Here is a 21426-nt window from a genome sequence, read left to right as displayed (position 1 = left end):
GTACCGCTTCATTCCTCTACTACGAAGTCATTGCGGGGGGTCCACGAAAAGTCAAAAATAATCTAGCTTCAAAATAAAATCTTCTAATTTCGCACACTTACTTTACAATTAATTTAAGACAAAATTGTTGTCACTCTTTGCTTTGACATTTCCTATTTAATTTAGGAACTGAATCTTTTATTGCGAAAATCTACCGGAAGATGTTTTATTTTCATCCGGTATAGTGACCGGCTGTAGCAAGGCTGTAGACCACATGTAGGACTGAGGTAAATGCCTTTTATCTTTTCATCAAACCGCATTTTATGAGCTGCTACCGTTATTATGTTGCAGTTTTATAACTTTAGTTATTTTTAAAGCCTTTTTAAAGTAGACTTTGAGTTATTTTCAGGCTGCTTGTTAAAGTTGGCGAACTTTAGCAACAAAGCTTGTTTTTTTCTGTGCTTCTAAATAAGCAGTTATGTGATTTTTAAAATATATAACATGTCTAATAGCATACAGTTAAAACATCTGATTATGTGACAACATATTATAGTGTTAAATCATGGTGGTGAAGAAGAAAACTACTAAAGTGGAGGCGGTGGCATTGGATGAGGAGAAGCTATGCCAGCTTATCGGTGAGATTTCTACAATCTTTATGCTCCAGTTTTGAGTTTTCTGCTCATTTGCCTTCATTTCTTGCCCCACCAAGCGTCCCTCTCTGTGGACGGAGGCGCAGATGGAGTCAAACATCTTGCCCAGACCCTGCAGACCTGCTTACAGCTGACTGACGCCGTGCAGCAGATCCAGCTGATTAAAAAGGTCCGTGAATTATGATGTAGTGTTATGTGAAATAGTGGCGTTTCTAGCCCTGTATTAAACAGTATCAGCAACCCTGAATAGGATTGCCACCCATCCCGTAAAATACGGAGTCGTCCCATATTTGGCCGTTAAATGTGCGTCCCGTATTGAAAGATACATAATTATCCTATAGACACACTTATCACACACACATCAACAATAAGTTTAACAATAATTACCAAAATAAAACACAGGAAATATTAAGGTCAGCTAAATTATCGTGGCGGGAGCTAAACAGGACCCCCTGAACTATGAACGTCAGTCCGTAGCGTTATAATAGCATTAGCCATTGAATAATAGCATTAGCCGTTGAAATCGACTTTTTTATCTTTACATCATGTTATAATGTCATTTCCTCGTAAAAAAAAAAAAAAAAAAAAAAAAAGGCGCTGCTCCTCCTCTGAGCTGCAGTTTCCAAGTTTCAGAGCTTCTGCCTCACAGAGCAACCCTCTTCCACTCAGCTCCTTCAGACTAGCCAGCAACAATTAGCAAACATCTGGTGGAACTGCACTAGGAGCTACTTTTCAGTGAAACGCTGCTAAAAACGATGTCAAAGGGTTTAGTAGAGGAGCCATGCTGTCATCACTTCGTGAAGACAACTGAAGGTAACATAGTTACTTGATTGTGCTATAAAATGACACTCCGTGCCTGGAAAACACAAATTTCTGCGTATTCAGATGTTCATGCTTCATCAGGCTGGATCCCAGTTGGAGACTCTGAGTGAGGAAGACGCTGGTGAAGCACTGGATGCTTGTCTGAACGCCCTATCTCTGATCTACACCTCTGTGCAAGCAAAGAACCCCCTGAGACGGGCTGCAGCCAGGTAGAACTCGCCTTTAATTTCACATCTCTTGAACTTTTTTTACTGGGATAAACAACACAAAGTAGTAAAAAAAAAAATGCTTTTCAATGTTTTTCACAGATTAAAGCCTGAAAAATGTTTAATATAAATAAAATGACCTCACCTTGTTGTGTCTTTCCTCAGTGCTCTCAGTTCAGTGCCTGAGTGTCTTCAGGGCCGGGCTGTGGATAGTCTGTCCTCCTGTTTGTCCGACTGTCTGTCCACTCCGTGCTCAGAACAGCATCCACACACCGTGGACACCATCGCCGCCTGCTTGGATGGCTTCCATCTCGGTAAGTAAGAAAAAAAAAATCACTTCTGCCTATTAAATCACTTGAATTGAAGCAATGAGTTTATGTTTTATTTTGTTTTTCCAGGTGAAAGATGTATTAACAAGCTGCTGCGTCAAGGTTTGTTTCCACTCATTTTAAAAAGTTTGAAGAGTTTCCTCTTTGCAGACTAAATTTCATCAAAGTCTCTTTGTTTTGTTTTGATAGTGTTAAAATTCATCTGCGAGGTTTTACAGGAATACCTTCAGCAGAACAGGTATGAAGACGAACTCTGTGTTTTTCAGCTGATTGATTAAAATGTAATCATTTAATGATTTATGGGAACTAATATTATTTTAAAAAACAATAATTGGATGCTCCAGTTTGTGTTTATTATTGGTTTTCCTTAATCCACATAAGATTGAAAACGATACCAACAAGCAAGCATGGTAGTGGCAGCATCATGGTGTGGAGCTTTCTCACTGGCATTTGTACTAGTATGTTGTTGGTTTAATTACAAAAAATAACAACTACCTTCAATTTGTTTTACTTCAACACTCAAATATAAATAAATATTAAAATGATTAATCTGATTAACTGTGATTAATTGATTATTGAAATAATCATCTACTAATGGAGTAATTATTAATCATTAACTAGAGTACACAGGCTAAAAAAGGCAGTAGTTAAGCTAAAACTGTACAAAATACAAAACATTTTGCATTTAAGACAAAATGTTCAACATTTTCTGTAAATATATCTTACCCAGATGTCAAGCGGCGGGTTTAGCTTCGACTGGTTCAAAACCTGTAAAAATAAAATCTCCTATTAAGCTTCTTTTGTTATCAAATTATTAACCAGTAAATCCAAAAATAATCAGCAGATCAGATTGATGTCAAGTTGAACAGAAAGGAGTGAACTTTTCACACGTTGCTAGATTTTTATGCAAATGATCAAACTTAAACTAAAGGAATTTTAGGCAAAACTGTGTTTATTTTCTTCCTTAAAAAGAGAATTGAGATATTTACTTAGTTGCATCTTTTAATGTATTTCTAACATTGTATTTAAAAAGCTTAAGTGCTTAAAGTAACTCAAACTGAATAGCCAGGCTTGTGTGGATTGAACAGTTCTTTCATTTCGTCTGTCGCCCCCTGCTGGCCACTCAGCGGTCTTGCAGGGCGCCACATCGCTCAGGCCCAGCTCATGCAGTCCTGTCTGGCTGCGGTGAAAACGTCCATGCTGGTTCTCCAGAGATCTCAGGGCGCCGTCGGGGCGGCGCCGCCGGAGCCGCTGGGCGGCCTGCTGAGCTGCTACATCCACATCCTCACTGACGGTCAGAAACAAAGAAACTACTCTTAACATTATTATTATTCACAGTATTTACTCTTGTCATGAGACGAGAGTCGTTTTGTAATCATTTTGTCTATGCAATTGAATTTTATTGTTGGCTCTTTAGCACATGGATATTATAACATGGTTTTAATTACAAATTTCAATAATTAGCATGTTGGTAATATATTTAATCAAATTGAGATAAGGGGTGGTTCACTTCTTCCCACTCCATTTCTTGGTTGTGTATGCACATGTTTTCTCTCTCCTGCTGTTTGCTCTTGTTCTAGTTTCTAAAATCCTGTTTGAAATAAATCAAAAACCAAATCAAATCTGAATCTACTGGATTCTTCTGTTTTTCTCTCCACCTGCAGAAGAGTTCATCCAGGCGGTTCAGAGCACAGCAGGCATGGCCGTGGTTCTGCTCATCAGGTCCGTCATGGGCGCCGGAGACGAAGTCGCCTCAGTGGTGAGTCCTGCCGTCTGGAAAAAGAAAGTACACCCTCTCAGTTCTGGTCAGAGATAATAAATGTTAACATTAGCTTCTAAATCAGGTTTTAGGATTATTTAATTCCAAGAATCGATTCTGGTCGTCAATATTTAAGCTGGAATAGAAGAAACAAAAAGCTCCTATGATGGAGAGCAAGGACAAAAAGAAATCAATTGATAAATTGGCCACAGAAAAGTACATTTCTGTAGAAATCTCTAGATTAATTTTTTGGATTAAATAAACAAAACATGGATGCTCTGATGTCAAAAAGAAATAAGACATTCTTTGATATTGTAAAAGTAAACATTTGCAAGAAAAAAAACATTACATTTATGAGGAAAATAAGTTTTCCAAGACTGAAGTAAATCTTGGAGATGCAGATTTGGTTATTTCATCGTGTTGCAAACACACAACCAATTATTTTTTATCTAGTTTTTAGTGCAAAAGTCTTAGCATACTGAAAACTTTTCAGAAAGATATAGGAGTTCAAGTAAATAATTCCTTAATATTGATGAAAAAGTACTAGCTCCACTGGCAGATTTCTTCACTTATAACATGGGAAAATGTCTTGTTCTGAGAGAAAAGTCTGCTTTTACTAGTGCTTTTTATGAATATTCAATAACCTTTGACTGAGAACAAGCTCTTATATCTTGCTGAACCGACTATCAGGTGTGAAAACACCTGAAGAACTGATCTGAAATGGGAGGAATGTTTTCTTCTCCATATTTTTACGACATTCTAAAGAAACCAGAAACATTGAGTCAGTATCTGAGTCATTCTGTGTGTTTCTGTGTCTGATGACTTCATCAGGTGAGCAGTTTGCTGCGTGGCTCCGCTCCGGGTTTGGACTCGGCCCCGCGGTGGCTCCAGCTGAGGTGCGAGGCCCTGTGCATGAGCGGACGGCCTCCGGGTGTGGCTCTGTATCTGAGCCACGGCGCTCTGGCCATGTTGGGCTGGAAAGGCTCTCTGCCCGGGCCGCAGTGGGAGGAGCTGCTGCTGCTGGTCCCAGAGACGCTGCTGGGCCTGGATGTCAGGTACGCCGTTTGAAAATGCTTCAGTTTTACTGTGGGAAAAGTGGACAAACCCTGGTTCTAGTTGCAGATTTTTAAAAAAATTATGATTATTTTTTATTTATTTACTTATTACATTTAAGGGGACCTATCATGCAAAATTCCCATTTTGCACATTTTTATACTTTCTTTTGGGTCTCTACTGCTGCTAAAACCAGTCCAACCCCTTAAGAAAACCGCCCAGCTGCCTTTTGGCTAAAAGTTAATGTTTCTTGGTGTATAAAAAATGAACAGTTTCAAAAACCTGCCAGCTATTGAGTGGCGCTGCTCTATTACCTAGCAACCACAGCAGAATTCCTCCTTTTACTGAGCAACCCAAGCTGAGCTCCAGCCCGTTTAGTCAGCTGGTTTTACCGCTGCATGTGCTGTACAATGGCTGCTGGAAAAGACAAGCGCTTTGTTGTGGACTTACCATCCAGAAACCACTTGCTGCATTCTTGTTGGTTGTAAAGGAGGCTCCACTTCTGCTTTTCAAAGATATACATTTGTATAATTGCGCATCTGTTTGTAAACATTGAGTTCAGGGTGTGGCCAACAGCAGCTTATTTGGATTTAAAGTGACAAGAGGCCCTAAAACAGCTGACCAGACTAACGTCTCATTATCTTAGAATGATTTTGTGCAAAAAATGTGCTGGAGATGTTTTGTATAGACCATAAACCGACTCTAACCTGTTCAAGGAAGCATAATAGGTCACCTTTAAGGTGTTTTTCTCTTTATTTGCAGTGTAAAGGAGTCCAGCACAGCCATGGTGGTGGCTCGGGTGTTGACCCTCTGGAGCGGCGCCGCTCTGGACTGCCTGCAGGAGAAATCGGGCCTATGTCCTCCCAGCCTCCAGGTGGCGCTCCGTGGTGGCTCCATACTGCAGCGCCACCTGCTGGAGCACATCTACTCCCACTGGGAGCATCCTCTGGACGGCGTCCGCCACCAAACCCGCTCTCTGTTCCACAACCTCCTCCTCCTGCACCGGTGCACGAAGCCGGCGGACTCGGACCCGGCGGACTCGGACCCGGCCTCCGATCCGTACGTGGCAGAACTGACCCGCAGCCTGCTGGGCCTGGAGTGGCACATGAGGGGTAAGTACGGCTCTCTGGGCTGCCTGGTGGAGCTCTACGGGGCGGAGCACCTGCTGGGCGTCCAGCCCCGTCTGCCCTCTCTCCTTCTGGACCTGATGGGCGATCAAACGCTGGCTCCGTATGCCAGTGACCTGCTGGAGAGGCTCTTCGTCAGCCACAAGGCACAGCTGGCGGCACAGGAATCGGACTGGATGGAGCTGTGGCACCGGACTTGGGTGAACCCCCTCCTGGACGTTCTGTGCCACACCAGGCCGGACCAGACCACCTACATACTGGACTACTTCCTGCCCAAGCTGCTGCGGTGCAGCCCCTCCAGTCTGGCACACATGGTGCGCGCCCTGCAGGGGGCGCCGCCCTGCAGGACAGGTACGGAACTAACACAGTAGTGACCAATCGCTCAAAAACGAAGACTAACAACTACAGATGCAAGTTATCGATTAATGAGTTAATCTAACATTGATTGACCTGAGCGGCCATTTTCTTAAAGGAGCAGTATTTTTTTTTTTTTAAGTGTTACGTTATGCTATGATGTTGTTTCCTCATCAAAAACACACCTGGAGTGTTGCTTTGATTCTTTCATGCATGTTTGAGAAATCATGCATGATTGCATGTGCAAAATGCCTGGGTGGACTTAGCCCCGCCTCTGAGGTGAAGCTCCTCCTCTGAGCTGCAGTTTCTAAGGTCCAGAATTTCTGCCTTCTTACAAAAATAATCTTAAAAAATAAATAATCTTGGGCTTAAAGTGGATTTTTCATCCCAAACCAGACTATGTTTGGACCGTTTCTCTGTCCTGCTGTGTGATAGCTGCCATTTTTAACAGCTTAAGAATGACCACCAGCACCCTCTGCTGGACAGAGGCCAAACTACAACAATAAAAGTTAATCCATTGGAACTATTTTTAATCTAATGAGCCATTAAGCGATAATTGATTGATTAGTATCTCTAATTCCAATGTGTTCCTGAATTATCAGGTCCTTCATCCAGCAGAGGAGCTCTGGGAGCCTTGATGACCTGCCTGCGGGCGGCCAGAGCCCAGGGAGTTGCCGCAGCCTCAGAGGAGAGTCTGTGGGGCGGGTTGATCCAGCTCTCACTGCTGCAACAAGCACTCATCCACAAACATGATCAGGTGAGCTCTCCCACTTTTCCAGGTCACAACTCTAACCCAACACTAAGTAGGGAACAACTGTGGAGCGCCTTCGTAGCACTTCAGCAGAGAACAGCCAGAAAGAGCTGCTCTCTGCTGGATGGCAGCTAAACTACAACACTGAAAGAACGTCTAAGGGACACTAATAGTTAACACATTGGAACACATTTTAATCTAATAAACCAGTGCTTGAAAATTAATTGTAAGTCGATTAATTCTTTGCATCCCTACTTCACAAGTGCCCCCTACTTTCTGTTGGTGAATCCCAAAATATCCCAGTAAATCATGGAGTTGGTTCTCTGGTTCCTGCAGGTGAGGATGGACGCTCTGGGTTTGGTGTGTGAGAGCCACCGCAGCACCGAGGTTCTGACCTCACAGGAAATGGATCTCATCCGCCATTTCCTCCCTCCCAATCTGAACAGCCAATCACCAGGCGTCAGGCAGCAAACTGTCAGCCTGATGAAGAAGGTGAGGCCCTGATTGTACACCATTCTTGTTCGTTGAGTCAGTCAGAAATGATCTGATAAATTGACGCCATGTCCATCCATCCACCCATTTTCTTCCGGGTCATGACCGACTTTCATTCCAATAGAGCAATTTTTGCAGCCGTGAGAGCGATTTCAAAATTATTTTGAGGTAAAAAATCCACTCTGTTTCTCTATCGGAGCGGCAGTTGGTGTCAGTTACACTCTGCGTTTCGGCAGTTGGAAATTTCGCTCGTTTTTCGCGTCGCCATCGTGACTCCGATCCCCAATAATAATAACTCCTTTCTCGGCATCGAGCCGCACGTTTTGATACCATTTTTTGTGGGGGTGCACGCAGCCCACTCAAAAAATGAGCCACATTAACAGCAACGAAAGAATATATAATAAAGAGACATTCTGTTGGGTGTAGAATAGGTGCCTGCCATGCAATGCATGGAGGCAGTTTATTTTCAGAACAAAGTAAACAAAACAAAACAGATGTAACAAAGTCTGAATCTAACCAAATCATCAAGATTGTTTTTTTCTTTCACAGTACCCTATAAAGAAAGAGCTAGCTAATTATAAACCACCTAGAAGGTAGTCCACAGAAATGATAAGTTTCTAAAAATAAATCTCCATCACAAAGAAAAATAACTGAAATAAAATCTAAACAGATGGAGAAACCAGCTGCAATATTCTAACAGATAACCAGAGGGAATAATTGTCCTTGCATGCAATACCTTAACCAAAAAAATAAAAGAAATCAAAACTGTGGTGAAATCCAGGCGTTTTGTTGTGCGCCTCCTGTGGGTCTACTGGCGACCTGCGAGGTATTTTGCCCCAAAAATTAAGGCCACGATCCCCATCACTATACCGCCATACATCTTGGTTTCCTGCTTCTTGACAGTTTATTCCTCGGCAGTCTCCGTTACATCGGAAGCTGTCTTCTTATGTTTTTTTGTCTCACGAGAAGTCTCTGTAACGGTGACAGTTACCATTACGGTAACTGTCACCCCACTCAGGGGTCCCCCAGAGTGGGGACCCACTCAGTGGGGACCCCTGAGTGGACCCTGACGGTGCCCTGGTCCTACTGCTTCCGTCTTCTAACGAGGGGGCTCTTGGTCTCCGTGCCTGTCTCCACCGTCTGTGTGGTCTCCCACTTCCTCCACAATGTCACGGCTCGTCTCCATTCCTCATGGCGACATGAGGCTCTTGGGATGTGACGCCATGTTTTGTTATTAATTGTTAACACTGTGTAACATATTACTTATGAATATTAGCATGATTGAATAAATAACCAAATTAAATCAGAAAATTCTTAGGTGAGACTGCTGGAGGGAGTGGTAACTTTGTACAAACACAGTGAGAGACAATGGAATGGTGCAAAATTAGTGATATGCATTAATATTTACAGACAAATCAGTCAAGACAGTTCGTGAAATCCAAGGTGTTTTCCTTTATCCAAGGAATTCAACCAGTTCCTTGATGGTGACGAAAAAGATAATCCAGTTCCATTCAGAGAGGTCCAATCCAGAGTGAAGATGGTTTACTGGTGGCCTGAATATCTCCTACATAGTTGGGAAGGAGTTAGCAGAAGGTGCCGTTTCCTTTGGTGCTACATGGTTTCTAGCTCGCAAGTCTGATCCACCTGACAGACATTCAGAGTCCTGGAGACGGTGATCCTGGAATGGGAACCTGGCCTGTGTAAAAACGGGCCCGATTGATCAATCTTCAGTTTTGTCTATCAAAAATAATCATACATGTACATGTTTTCTTATCACTGTAGTGAATGAGTTTATATTATAACCATAAAACTCAATCATTTCAATTTAGCATACAATGGTTAGTGTTTTACAATTCAAAATACTTTCAGTTTAAATGAGTCATCCAGGTGACTCAGATCAGTTCACACTGACCGAGCCCAAACAATAGCCAGGAGCTAGTGCTAGCATGCTAGCTCCCGAACAAAACACAAACACTCACCAGTTCTGACTTGTCAAACCTTGTGATCCGGTGAAGGTTTTAATCCACAATGAGGCATATGAGTGGAAGACAGTATTGTAGACACTTGCTAGTGGCTTACAACCGGCTAGCAGCCTACCTGCACCAGCGTCAGACAGCGTATCCGACCCAGTCTGCTGTTTTCCAGCCATATAAGCCGCAGAGGACGCTGACCTATGACGCTGACGTGCAGCTGGTCATGTGACCTTAAAACCGCGCGAGAACGAACAGATTGTCGTTTATTCTCGTTTAGTTGATTTTGTGGTAAAGAAATTAAGAAGAGGATTTTATTTTTAAATAAATAAAACTGAATCTAAAATTTTTTTTTAAAAATTATCCTGGTTACAACTGCAATAGCTAGCTAACAAGATCCAAGAAAACAATTTATTTGATTTTTAGAATATTGAGAAAGTGGGAAATAGCTTGACTTTGACAACTATAACATGCACCTGTGTTGCGAAGTGCGTTGTGTCAATTAACGCTAAAATAATGCCATAATTTAAGACTTATTTTATAGAAGAAACTATGGCGGTATGATTGTGACCGATTCCTGCTCATGCGCATCGGAACAGTTTGGCTCAGTGCGCGTTGCTAGCTGTAGAGGCTAATAGGTTCTGTCCAGTCCAGTATATTGATGGTTGTCGGTTCCTCGCAGTCTGATAAACCACCTGCTGTGCTTCAGTTGCTCTGCAGGGTGAAGGACAGCAGCCAGCTGCTGCAGAAGAGACTCGTTCAGGAGCGCCGGGCTGAAGACCAGCGCTCCCTGGATCAGTACAGGGTGAGCAGAGAGTCGCTGCCACAATCATCTGATCTGAACTGGAACTCTAATTTTAGGGAATCTTCTTGGTTCCAGGCGTTTCTTCGCTGGCTGAGTGGGAACCTGCTGGAGGTTTTGCTCCCTGGAGCCTCCTTCTCCAAATGCCTCCTGTCCCTCAGCCTGCTGAACCTGCTGAGTCAGCTCTTCTCCTTCACCGCTGGTAACCATGGTTACGACCAGATGCTGATAACTGATCCATCCGTCTCTAACCGCCTCCTCCTCACTCCGTTTCCCAGAGCCCGGCCTGTTCGCCCTCGGTGAGGTCGTGACCCCCACACATGCTCAGAACGTCCTGAACTGCGTGGCCAGCAACTTCCTGGAAGTGAAGCAGCTCGCCACGTCGCTGCTGAGCCAGCTTCCTCCATCTGCTGTTGGACTCCAGGTTAATATTCTGTCCATGTGGGCAGTGAAACCAGTCTGACTTCTGGAGAAACACTAAATGTTTCCTTCCTTCCCTGAATCCTTCAACTGGTTTCTTCCCTTCCTTATGTCTGTTATTCCTTGCTTCCTTCACTACCTTTCCTTCCTTTCATTTTTGCATTGTTTCCTTTTATCCTTCCTTCTTACCTGCCGTTCACCTTTCCGTCTCCTTCCTTCCTTATATCCTTTGCTTCTTTTTCTTCCATCCTTCTTCCTTTCCTTCAGTCTGAACTGTATTTTTTGAAATCCGACTGATTAAACTCTTAAACTCTGGTTTTCTCTGTAACTCTGTGAGGATGAATCTTTCTCTCTCTCGTTCTTTTCGTTTCTCCTCCAGTTTTTCTCTGATTTGTCGTTTCGATCAGCTGTTTCAGCGCCGATCCATTTGTTTCTTCCCAGGTTCCGGAGACGATGCTCTCTGTTCTCCGGGCCGCTCTGGACCTCAGCACCAGCACCAAACCCTACGACAGCGTCACCGCCGCCCACCTGCTGCACCTGCTGCTGCAGCAGCCAGACCTGATCCCGGTTCTGCTGCGATGCGATCCGGGTCTGGACCTCCAGATCCGGCCTGAGGCGTCCCGGTCGCTCATCCTGGAGCTCAATGCGCTGGCAGGTAAAAACCGCTGCAGCCTCAGCAGGTCGTAGCGTTGATCACATGTCTGCAGTAACAAAGTAAAAGTAACTTATTACTTTACTGTAGTAAATTTTTCAGGTATCCATACTTTACTTGAGTATTTATCGTTTATTTTTACTCACTTCCTCCTGCTTTCTTCTCCTGCGGTGTCAAACTCATTTTCGTTTTGGGCCAAATTAAAATCATGAATTATCGCTCTTAAAGGGCCGTTGAGACATTAATAAATTAGTAAAATTAAACAATATTGAACATCTTTTCAGTTTTTGTAATAAAAAAGTTTTTGTGGTGCTAATTTAGAAATATTTTTATTACTCGATTAATCTGATGCCAGTTAAGGCTGAGGCAGCTGTTAGCATTGCTGAAACTGAAATGTTTTGACCATTTTTTGAAAAATTTGCTGGGATTTGTTGATTTTGTGTTAATTTCCATAATAATTCATTGGAGAGACTGATGAATGTAATCTAGCAGAAGATAGATAAAAAACTGCTTTAATTTGATTGATAAAATAATACTGAAGCACCCTGGAGCCATATAAAAAGGTTATGGGGGACCGGATTTGGCCCTCAGGCCTCGAGTTTGACACATTTTCACTCTTTACTTCCATGATGAAAAAAACAAAATCAAATGGTAAAAAAAGTAGAACTTTTTAAGTATTTTAGACGCGTCAAAGTCATTTTGTATTCTTGAAGGTGGAAATTATTTTTTACTTTTTCTATTTGAGTAGATTTCAAAACTTATTCTTTACTTTTAGAGTATTTTCTCATACCAGTGTCTGTAATTCTACTAGAGTAGAGAGTGTGAGTGCTGTTGCCACCTCTGACCGTTTTTCTCGTCTCAGTGATCCGGTTGCTGCTGCGCCGTCTGCAGACGGAGCTGTCCGGAGCCGAGGCGTCGCTGCTGCAGGCGGCCGCTTCGTTTCCGCTCTACGGCAGAGTGCACTGCATCACTGCCGTCCTGCAGCGTCTGAACACAGAGTGAGCATGAGAACCGCTTTTTATCTTAAATTTAGGCCTTAAAATGTCTTAATTGAATCAGAAAATATGTTGATCACAGTCCTAATTTAATTATGGTTTAATTAAACATAATAGTCTACGTAGTTTATGTTTCATCAGACAAATGTTTTGAGATATCTTTAGGTTGCGGCTACCGCTAACTAGCTGCAAACAAACCCGAGCTAGCTAGGAAGCTAATTAGCTTTTTCGCTTCTACCATTGGTAAGTAGGGATGGACAATAAATTGATATGTATCAGATAAATATCAACTCGTAATAATATGTCTGGTTTATAGACTATTCACTGAACGCCGATCCAGAACTGCACAGCATTCTGGGAGATGTAGGCAGATGAAAAGACATTAACTAGCACAGCCAGTTAAGCTAGGTTGGTGGAATCAGCTACGACGTTTGTCCTCGCCACTGGCTCATTCCTGTCACCAACCCGAACGACGCTGCGTGCGTTCTGTGATAATCTAACAAGAGATTTTCTTTCATACATTTCTACAGTGATACAAATCTTAAATTTAATTAATAAAGATCTTAAACGGTGTTAAGTTTGAGCTGGTGAAACCCCATGGTTGGTCCTCTAGTGTAAATCTGATCTGTGCGTCTGGCCTCTGAGGTGTTTGAGTCAGACGGAGCAGTGGACGGGTCTGGTGTCGGAGCTGATCGCCGTGTGCTACCGGATGTCCGATGTGGTGTCCCCGGTGGTCCAGAGCTCGTCCCCGGAGGGACTCATCCCCATGGACACCGACTCTGGTAAGGAAAGTAAGCCTAAGATTAGCGAGTAAGTAAACATTATTTGTTTTAAGTATTCTGGATACTTAAAACTGGTATTGCTAATACTTGCTAATACTTTAGCAGGTATTAGCAATTCTTGCTAAAACCAAGTATTTGTACTTGGATACGTGCAGTGAAGTACTTTTTAACACAGACGAAAAATCACAATTTTCAAACAAATCAAGTAGAGTAAGGTGGTGAGACTTTTCATCAACAAAGTCACTTACTAAAACTGAGTGGATAGAAATGTGATGGAACTGATTTAACTGACTATTTTCAATTAAGTACATTGTTTGCCTTTACAGTGTAGTTGTCCTCTTCTCCTCCGTCCTGTGGGGGAAACCTGTGAAGTGTGTTAATAATGAGTGTTTACACAGAGACAACTGGAGGTCTGCAGAGGATCCTGCAGGAGATTCAGCCCAGAGACTCCAACGACTTCTTCAACAGCGCCAGAGAGCTGGAGAAACCCGAAGGAGATGATCAAAGTCAGGCCCAGACGCAGCGCACATCGCCGCTAAACGCAGGTGCAGGAAATTCCCCGCTGTCAAAAACATTGTCTTTTTTTTATTTTTATTTTTTACCATAATTTTAGTTTGTTGAATCTTGCTCTCTCTTGCAGTACCTGATATGTCCAAAAGGGGGAGGTGTTTCATCTTTTTTATGTTTCTTGTTTACATGTTGCTCAGTTAAAGTTTAGTTGTATCCCACATTTCAGCAACAAGATAGTTCAAAATGCTTTATAAGGCCTCAGCTCGGCTGAAGTGAACTTTGGCACAGTTTTATTTCTTACTTTGTTTTTATTTAACCTTTATTTTGACAGAATAAAAATCCCATTCAGATTAAAAACCTCTTTCCCACAGAAGACCTGGCCAAGAGGCAGGACAGAGTAGAGAGAAAACTGTGGATAAAACAGAAAAAATAACAGGACTCCCTGCCTGGACTTAACTAATTAAACAGTTAAAAGAAAAAGTCATGCTATAAAATCAGGTACATGTTATAGAATCGGCCTCAGGAGCTTTTAGTTTGGATTTAAAAGCACTAAATGAGACGAGTTCAGTCAGTCTCAAAGTTTCTGTTTCATCTGCTTCATCTGTGTAAAAATGCAAATTAGCATCAGGTTTGAATGGATGTGTGGATGCAAGTGGACAAGAAATCGTTCCAAAGCAGGAAGTGGATTACAGCGCAGGGCATTCTGGGTAAATACAACCTAAACGAACATGCTAATTCAGCGCTAGCAGGACAAATGGTTCATTTACCAAAGATAAAATATAAGTCCTAGTTGCTAAAATCTTCATTTTTGTTTACATGTAAAAAAGGAAGTTGCGTTCAGTGTTTTTTTCTGAAGTTTTCATGCCGTTTTCTCCAGCAGTTCTTGTTGCAGCGCCCCCACAGGTGAGGAGGGGAACAGGATTTTAATTAGTTTGGTTTGTTTGACATCCTGTTGTGTGAAATCGAACCACAGCAGCTGAAAATGTAACAAATGTTACAACTTTGGCTTCGCCTTTTCTCTCTCTCTGATTGACATCAATCTGTTTGGAAACATTCTTGTAACCTTTCCTAAACGGTAGGCCAGTGATTCCTGAGGTTATTGCAGATGGGTTGTTTTTGGTTTTTGGTTTGGTGTTGTTTTCACACACATGCACCTGTGTGCTCCAGAGCTTCAAACTGTCTAGATTCCTGCTTTTATAGAGCCAATCTTACTGATGTTGACAATTATGTAGGTGCATTTGATTAGGAACACCTGGCTGCTACTTTCCCACCTCGTTCCTTGAGGAAGCAGGAAGTTTTGACATAACTTTTCACACACAGCTTTCCTTTTGTCAGTATTATAATTAAAGTAACAGAATTGCTAGACTTGAAAGAGGTTATATTGTCTTTTTATCATGATTTTCAGTTTGTTGAATTTCTTTCTCTTGCAGTACCTGGGTTGTCCAAAAGGGGGAAGTGTTTCCTCTTTTTATGTTGTTTATTTACTTGTTAAAGTTTATTTGGCACATTTCAGCAGCAAGAGTTCAAAGTGTTTTGTAATAAAAACAGTAATACAGTAACCATTCAGTAAAGAACAATAAACATTATGTTGTGTCAAATCCAATCATCAAGCAAATATATTGATTAATATTCCAGTTATTATAAACCAAAGGCAGCTCTACACGGCTGGGTTTTTAGCCTTGATTTAAAGGAAGTCGGTGTTTTGGCAGTTTTGCAGTTTTCTGGAAGTTTGTTCCAGATTTGTGGAGCATGAAAACTGAATTCTGCTTCTCCATGTTTGGTTCTGGTTCTGGTCCAGAGCAGACCAGAAACAGAAGACCGGACTGGTCTGGAAGGTTGACTTAGTAATTAATTTCTGTAATTTTTACAGTTTACTCATCCAAATGAATCGGTGTGACATTTTCAAACAGTAAGAGTGAACAATAACAAAACGTCCATGTTTGGAACCACAGATGTCTTCCTTCTCACCTCACTGTGTGTGTGTGTGTGTGTGTGTGTGTGTGTGTGTGTGTGTGTGTGTGTGTGTGTGTGTGCGTGTGTGTGTGTTTTCTCCAGATGGGGAGGGCTACAGAGTGACGGCTCAGATGGTGCTGGTATGTTGCTGGCGGAGCATGAAGGAAGTGGCCATGCTGCTCGGTCAGCTCTGTCAGACTCTGCCTCTGCACTACAGCAATGAAATCGAGCCGACACACCCCGGGCTAATCACAGAGCAGCAGGTATGCTAACCTCCTCGTCACTGGAGCTCTTCACAACACCCATAAATACGAGAAGCACTGGGACGGACGGGAAGTCTGTAGTATCTGATACCACAGCAATATTTACTGCTAATACTACAAATGGAGTTGCAGTCAGAAGCTTTTATTAAGTCATCCAGGAAGTGGCTGCCATGTTTTTATTAAAATCCACATAGATCATTCACTACAAATAAATCAGGCTAGTGAGGAATAATCATAATTATTGTAATAATAGTAAAATATTTACATAAAAACATGTAAAAGCATATTAATATAGAAAAAGATGAACTTCCCTCTCCCCCACCTCTGTTGTCCTCATACACACGTAGGTAGGTCTTCATAAAAGCACATATGTCTGCCACATCTTTAAAAACAATATAATAGACACAGGATCAATTTCAGAAAAGTTTATATCCACATGAATCCACATAATTAGCATCATACTTAAAATTGTAATGTTCAAATGAATAATCTCTAATTAAGACAGCAGAGCAGCAGTAACAATATAAATGTAGGCATTTAGAAGTTGATATTTTTCAGGCCAGTGTGTTTATAGATCAGTGGGGATGAGTTTGTGCTACTAATTACCTCCGTTTTCTCTCTGATTAGCGCAATAATGATGCTGTTACTGTTTCCTTCCAGCTGAATCTGAAATGTTGTAGAAACCGGAGCAGCTGTTGCCTCCTCAGCCGCGTTGGAAATCGAGTGTCTGTGTGTTTGTGACCCCACACTGGGAGGCTCTTCAATTAGCATCCGCTCTCGTTAGTGGCGCGCTTTCATTTGGGGCGCAACCCTGCTGGTTTAACGGCCGCGACACACCTCCCTTTTCCACTGCATTCTTTCCAAATCACTTCCAACACCAGCAGGAAAGCACCGACACACACACACACACACACACACACACACACACACACACACACACACACACACCCACACACACACACACACACACACACACACACACACACACACACACACACAAGAATAGTTGTCTGAGTGGTTCAGCATGTCCATAATAACATGAGACCCAGACATCGCCTGTGTTTGTCTGCGTGGGGGGGGGGTGAAGGAGCCATGTTTGTGTTGGATCTGAAGAGAAAACAGGAAGAATTAAAATGTTTGTGTTCTTTATCAGCAAAGTCAAATCCAAAAAACTTTCATTAACCCACATAAGATTTGAAAAACAAGCAAACTGATCAAATAATGGGGTGACTGTCTGATTTTCAGGTTGGATGCCAAATGTTGGTAGAGTTCAAGTTTATAACCAGCCAGTAAAAGCCTGATTTGTGCTTCATTGTGTTTTAAGCATCGCTCTGACTTAGGGCTTCAACTTTTGATTATTTTAGTCATCTATTAATTGATTAATCGGATAAAAAATTGGCACATTCTGCAGATTTTCTCTTTAACCACCACCAAATCTTTGTAATTCAGTGACAATATATTTATTTTTAAGGCTTTTGGCAAAACTTTACGCTATGCTCTAAGGTCATTCTGTTTGGCTGAAACAATTAATCAAATTAATTGTGATTAATTGATTTTCAAAACAATGTCAACTAATTCAATAATCAATTAATCGTTAATCAGAGTATAGAGACTCCAAAAAAGACAATTTGCTGAAAGAACAACATTAACAACTTCTTTGTTCTGCCAAAAACTCCTCAAGCTTCACTCGGTTCAAATTCTGCTATAAAACAACCAAACCTCCTATTAATCACTTTTTGCTATCCAATTATTAATTTAAAAAACATAAACACATCAACACTGTATAAATGTTAAGCAGAAAGGGTTGGGCTTTTCACATTTTGATGTTAAAAATATTTTTTTAGCTCCAGTTGCTTCAAATGATCAAGTGTTAACTAAATAAATGCTGTTACTGCATTTTAGGCTATAAATTTTTATTTAAAAAAGGAATTGAATAATTGATTTTACTCTTTTAACGTATATCTAATATTGTATATATCCCAAATCTTTTTATTGTTTTTATTTTAATACTGTATGTAAAAACAGGAGGAGGGTGTACTTTCTTTTCACTATTATGCGATCATACGTATAAAAATGATGCTGCAGCAGCTTCAGCGGTGGGCTCACCTGGTCACACCTGAGGTAGAACGAGAGGACATAATGGGAGAGGACATCCCAGATCCCATGCTGGCTCCAGTAATCATGCCAGTTGGTCTTATTATATAAAATCTGGTTTAACAAACACGCGCCATGGACCAGGCGGACAACAGGAATGATTGAACTCTTCACCTTCACCGCAGCCTTTTCCCCCCATTGCCTGTTCGAGTTCAGAAACACGTTGGCATCACCGGTCAGAATGACTCAGGACTCATTCCTGAATCAGGAGAGGATATAAGTGGCCAAATGTGAGTATCTTCCAAAATATGTGGTGGCTGAGCATCTCCTCATCTGGGATCCGCCACTGGCCCGGTTTTTGTTTTTGGGTTGGAACCGTGGCAACAGGAACATCTCATTTCTAGAAGGACACTCGTAGTATTGGTTTCAGTGTTTTCAATCTTGTTAGACCCGAGCAGCTAAGCACTGCAGATTGTAATCATAGCATTTCTTTGCCAGGTGAATTGGCTTTTTGGAGGCCTAAACATGTCTGAAAACTCAACAAACTTGACGGACAAAAGGGAGAAATTTACGCATTTTTAAGGTCATCGCAAAAATCCCAGCAGAAACGGCTCAATAGGCGACTTTAAAAATGCTCTCCACATTGACCTTACTTTGTCATAGAGGCATGAAATTGGGTACAGTTGGAGAACTCCTGAAGATGTACAGAAGATTCTCTACACCAAACAGGAAGTCGGCCATATTGGATTGAAGTTCCAATTTTGACCCCATTTTTGCTGTTTACAGCTTCCACATTTGATTGAACTCTACCTAGAGATTTTGACCAATTGGTTTCAAACTTGGTCGTTTTGTTCATTACCCTTTGGGGAATAAAAGTTATCAAAGCGGAGAGTTTTCGGTCATCCTGAAAGGCCTCGAAGTTTGACATCTTACCATGAAACACAATCTTCCAAACAAACTCACTGAGAAGCTAAACCTTCAGTGATTCATCCGCATCAGCAATACCCAATGGTCAAATCATGACATCACTCAAGCCACGCCCACTGAGGACAGGAAGTGTCATGTTTTACTTTAAACGGTTCCTATCTGACCCCTTTGACTTAGTCAGAGTCTGCAATTAATTAATCACAATTATAAATATATCGACAAAATAAGCAACATTTTCTACTCATTAACCTTTTTTTATAATTCATTCATAATTGAATGAATAAAAATATGATCTCAACAAAGATGCTTAATGTTTTTAATAAAGTGCATCTTCCAACACAATACAGTTTTATTTTTAAAGCACTTTAAAACAACACTGTTTGCCCAAATGTACACTAAAAAAAATAAAACAGACATCCGTCATTTATGTAACTTCTTTGAAAAAAATGTGAACTGTGGATGCTAACATTAGCATTGGGATGTTTTGCTGCTGCAACATGTTTAGCATTCAGATGCTATTTTAGGCTTATGGCCAACTTAAACACAAAAATAGTCTTTGCCAGGGTCCAATAAGTTCATTTTTAAACCAGAAATTAACCCTCGGTGAGCCAAGAAAAGCAGCTTTGTCGTCTGTTTGTTGTTTCTATTTGTACCAGAAACGAGCAAATGTAAAGTAAATAGGCGATTCATTGCTATCCAAATTTTAATTCATTAAAATCTATGCAATAAATTATTCAAAACTGATGCATTAAAGTTTTAACTCTAAATTTTCCAAAGGTGCTACATATTTACTTAAATTTCTCAAACCATAAATAAGCCGACCAAAAGATACGGCGGAGCGTTTTATGGAGGCGCCAGCTCTGTTTGACCACTTTGCTTTTCGTTCAAATATATCTCCATTTTGTAAAATGTCCGTTGAGTTGTCTCCTCTGGCCTGGAGTGAAGCCGCAGCAGCAGAAACTAAAATAAAAAAGAGATGCTGGTTTTCAGGCTGATTCACATGTTGTTTAGTTTAGCGTTTGTGGCCCATTTATTGACCTTTTCCATCCATGCATGGTCCATTTCATGACCTGCACTGGGCCTTGTGTGCAGCAGACCACCAACACTGTGATTCATCTGGTTCTGGTGGAGAGGAATACTTTTAGTTTGGTGAAAATCTTTTCTTTTCACTCTTGCTGTTATTTTCACCCACTCCGCCCTTCTTCGCTCTCCTCTTCTCCTCTTGTGATTTCATCCACCTCCAGTAAATCAACTCCTCGTAGTTTCCCTTCCCACCTTTGCTGTCGGCGTCTTTGCTGCTTTCTGATCGTCTCTTTTAAACCAAAGTTGTTGCCTTTGCAGCAATCCCTCCTTCCTGACATACATGTGTGCGTGGTTTGCAGCAATCCCTTCTCTTTGGATGGTTGATTTGACCCATCAATATTGTAGCAAAAAGAAGGTAATATATTTATAAAATATATTATTTAACTTAAAAAATATTGAATTGTGTTAAAAAATAAACTGGATATTTTGTTAAATTAAAATTATTTTATATAGTGTATAGAAAGAGGAAAATATATTTATGAAATATTTTCTTTAACTTAAAAATTATAGAATTATGTTAAAAATTAACTGAATATTTAGCTAAATTTTAAATATTTTATATGGTTTATTAAAAAAAGAAAATATATTTATAAATTTTCTTTAAATAAAATTGTTTTTGATTATGTTATATTAAAAAAAATAATATTTTATAAAAATTTGAGTTTATTACTTAACAAAACTTTTGTCAAATATTGCTTATGTACATTTTGAGAGGCTGAAAAAGTACATATATTCCTGAAAATAAAATAAATAAGTTTAGTTGGGATATTTGTCCTAATCTAAAATTGAATGATTTTAGTTATAGTTGCTTTCAGCTGGTTTTAATTATCGGACCTCATTCAGACCAGAACCGTTTCTCCTGTAGCAGAATCTTCAGAAGTTTTTGTAACGGAGGAAGTTTGCTATTTAGGTTTCTGCCTGCGCTCCGAGCCGTACATGTAATTAGACTCAGGGAAGCATCTCTCTCTCTCTCTCTCTCTCTCTCTCTCTCTCTCTCTCTCTCTCTCTCTCTGTTTGTTTCTCTTTATCTGGATGGCAAGTCAACATCCAGAGAGATGTTGACTTTCTGGACTTTGTCTCTCTCTTTCACTCGATCCCTCTTTCTCTCTCTCCCTCCACATGTTTTTTTTTTTTCTGGGAAACATTTGCAAACAGGAAGTTGATGTCTAAATAAAGCCCTCGCTGTTCCCTCCCTCCTGCCCCCCACGCCCTGCACAGGAAGCCTGCACGGCCCTTTTTAACGGTTACACAGACGGGAACCTTCGGAGGGGGAAGGCTTTAAATAGGCTCGGCCCAGCTCGGCACCGCAGCGGTCTGGGCTCCGGCGGCCGCCAGCCATCTAACGGTGACTGTCGCTGCCATTTTTACCCCCGGTGAGGTCAGTCCTGTCCTGGAGCCCGTCGCGATAAGTCATTGGGCTTGGTTCTGCTGCGGTCCGCTCTGTCCGGCTGAG

At 41.3% G+C, this 21426-nt stretch overlaps 1 protein-coding gene and 1 long non-coding RNA gene across 2 annotated transcripts in view; one reads left to right on the top strand and one right to left on the bottom strand.

The window, feature by feature from the left end:
• Positions 1-193: 193 nt before the first annotated feature.
• thada (THADA armadillo repeat containing) overlaps positions 194-21426 on the top strand; it is a 108107-nt gene continuing 86874 nt past the window's right edge. The window contains exons 1-21 of the mRNA XM_088013162.1: positions 194-266; positions 533-614; positions 689-798; positions 1533-1660; positions 1823-1971; positions 2056-2088; positions 2176-2224; positions 3114-3280; positions 3651-3745; positions 4577-4800; positions 5561-6276; positions 6882-7036; positions 7367-7522; positions 10202-10297; positions 10373-10496; positions 10573-10718; positions 11156-11369; positions 12229-12364; positions 13007-13143; positions 13542-13688; positions 15709-15869. Coding sequence (XP_087869288.1) covers positions 542-614; positions 689-798; positions 1533-1660; positions 1823-1971; positions 2056-2088; positions 2176-2224; positions 3114-3280; positions 3651-3745; positions 4577-4800; positions 5561-6276; positions 6882-7036; positions 7367-7522; positions 10202-10297; positions 10373-10496; positions 10573-10718; positions 11156-11369; positions 12229-12364; positions 13007-13143; positions 13542-13688; positions 15709-15869 — 3216 coding nt within the window. The 5' untranslated portion in view covers positions 194-266; positions 533-541. The remainder of the gene's footprint in view (positions 267-532; positions 615-688; positions 799-1532; positions 1661-1822; positions 1972-2055; positions 2089-2175; positions 2225-3113; positions 3281-3650; positions 3746-4576; positions 4801-5560; positions 6277-6881; positions 7037-7366; positions 7523-10201; positions 10298-10372; positions 10497-10572; positions 10719-11155; positions 11370-12228; positions 12365-13006; positions 13144-13541; positions 13689-15708; positions 15870-21426) is intronic.
• On the bottom strand, positions 7948-10194 carry LOC148155380 (uncharacterized). Its single transcript, XR_015765440.1, has 2 exons — positions 9502-10194; positions 7948-9218 (listed from the first exon to the last, which is right to left on the bottom strand). It is a non-coding gene; the product is annotated as an uncharacterized LOC148155380 (long non-coding RNA).

Source organism: Poecilia mexicana, unplaced genomic scaffold, assembly GCF_051168715.1.
Source record: "Poecilia mexicana isolate PSO_F unplaced genomic scaffold, ASM5116871v1 scaffold_15, whole genome shotgun sequence".
NCBI classification, from domain to species: Eukaryota; Metazoa; Chordata; class Actinopteri; order Cyprinodontiformes; family Poeciliidae; genus Poecilia; species Poecilia mexicana.
The sequence above is the reverse complement of the archived record's forward strand: the minus strand, read 5'-3'. Positions and strand labels throughout refer to the sequence as shown.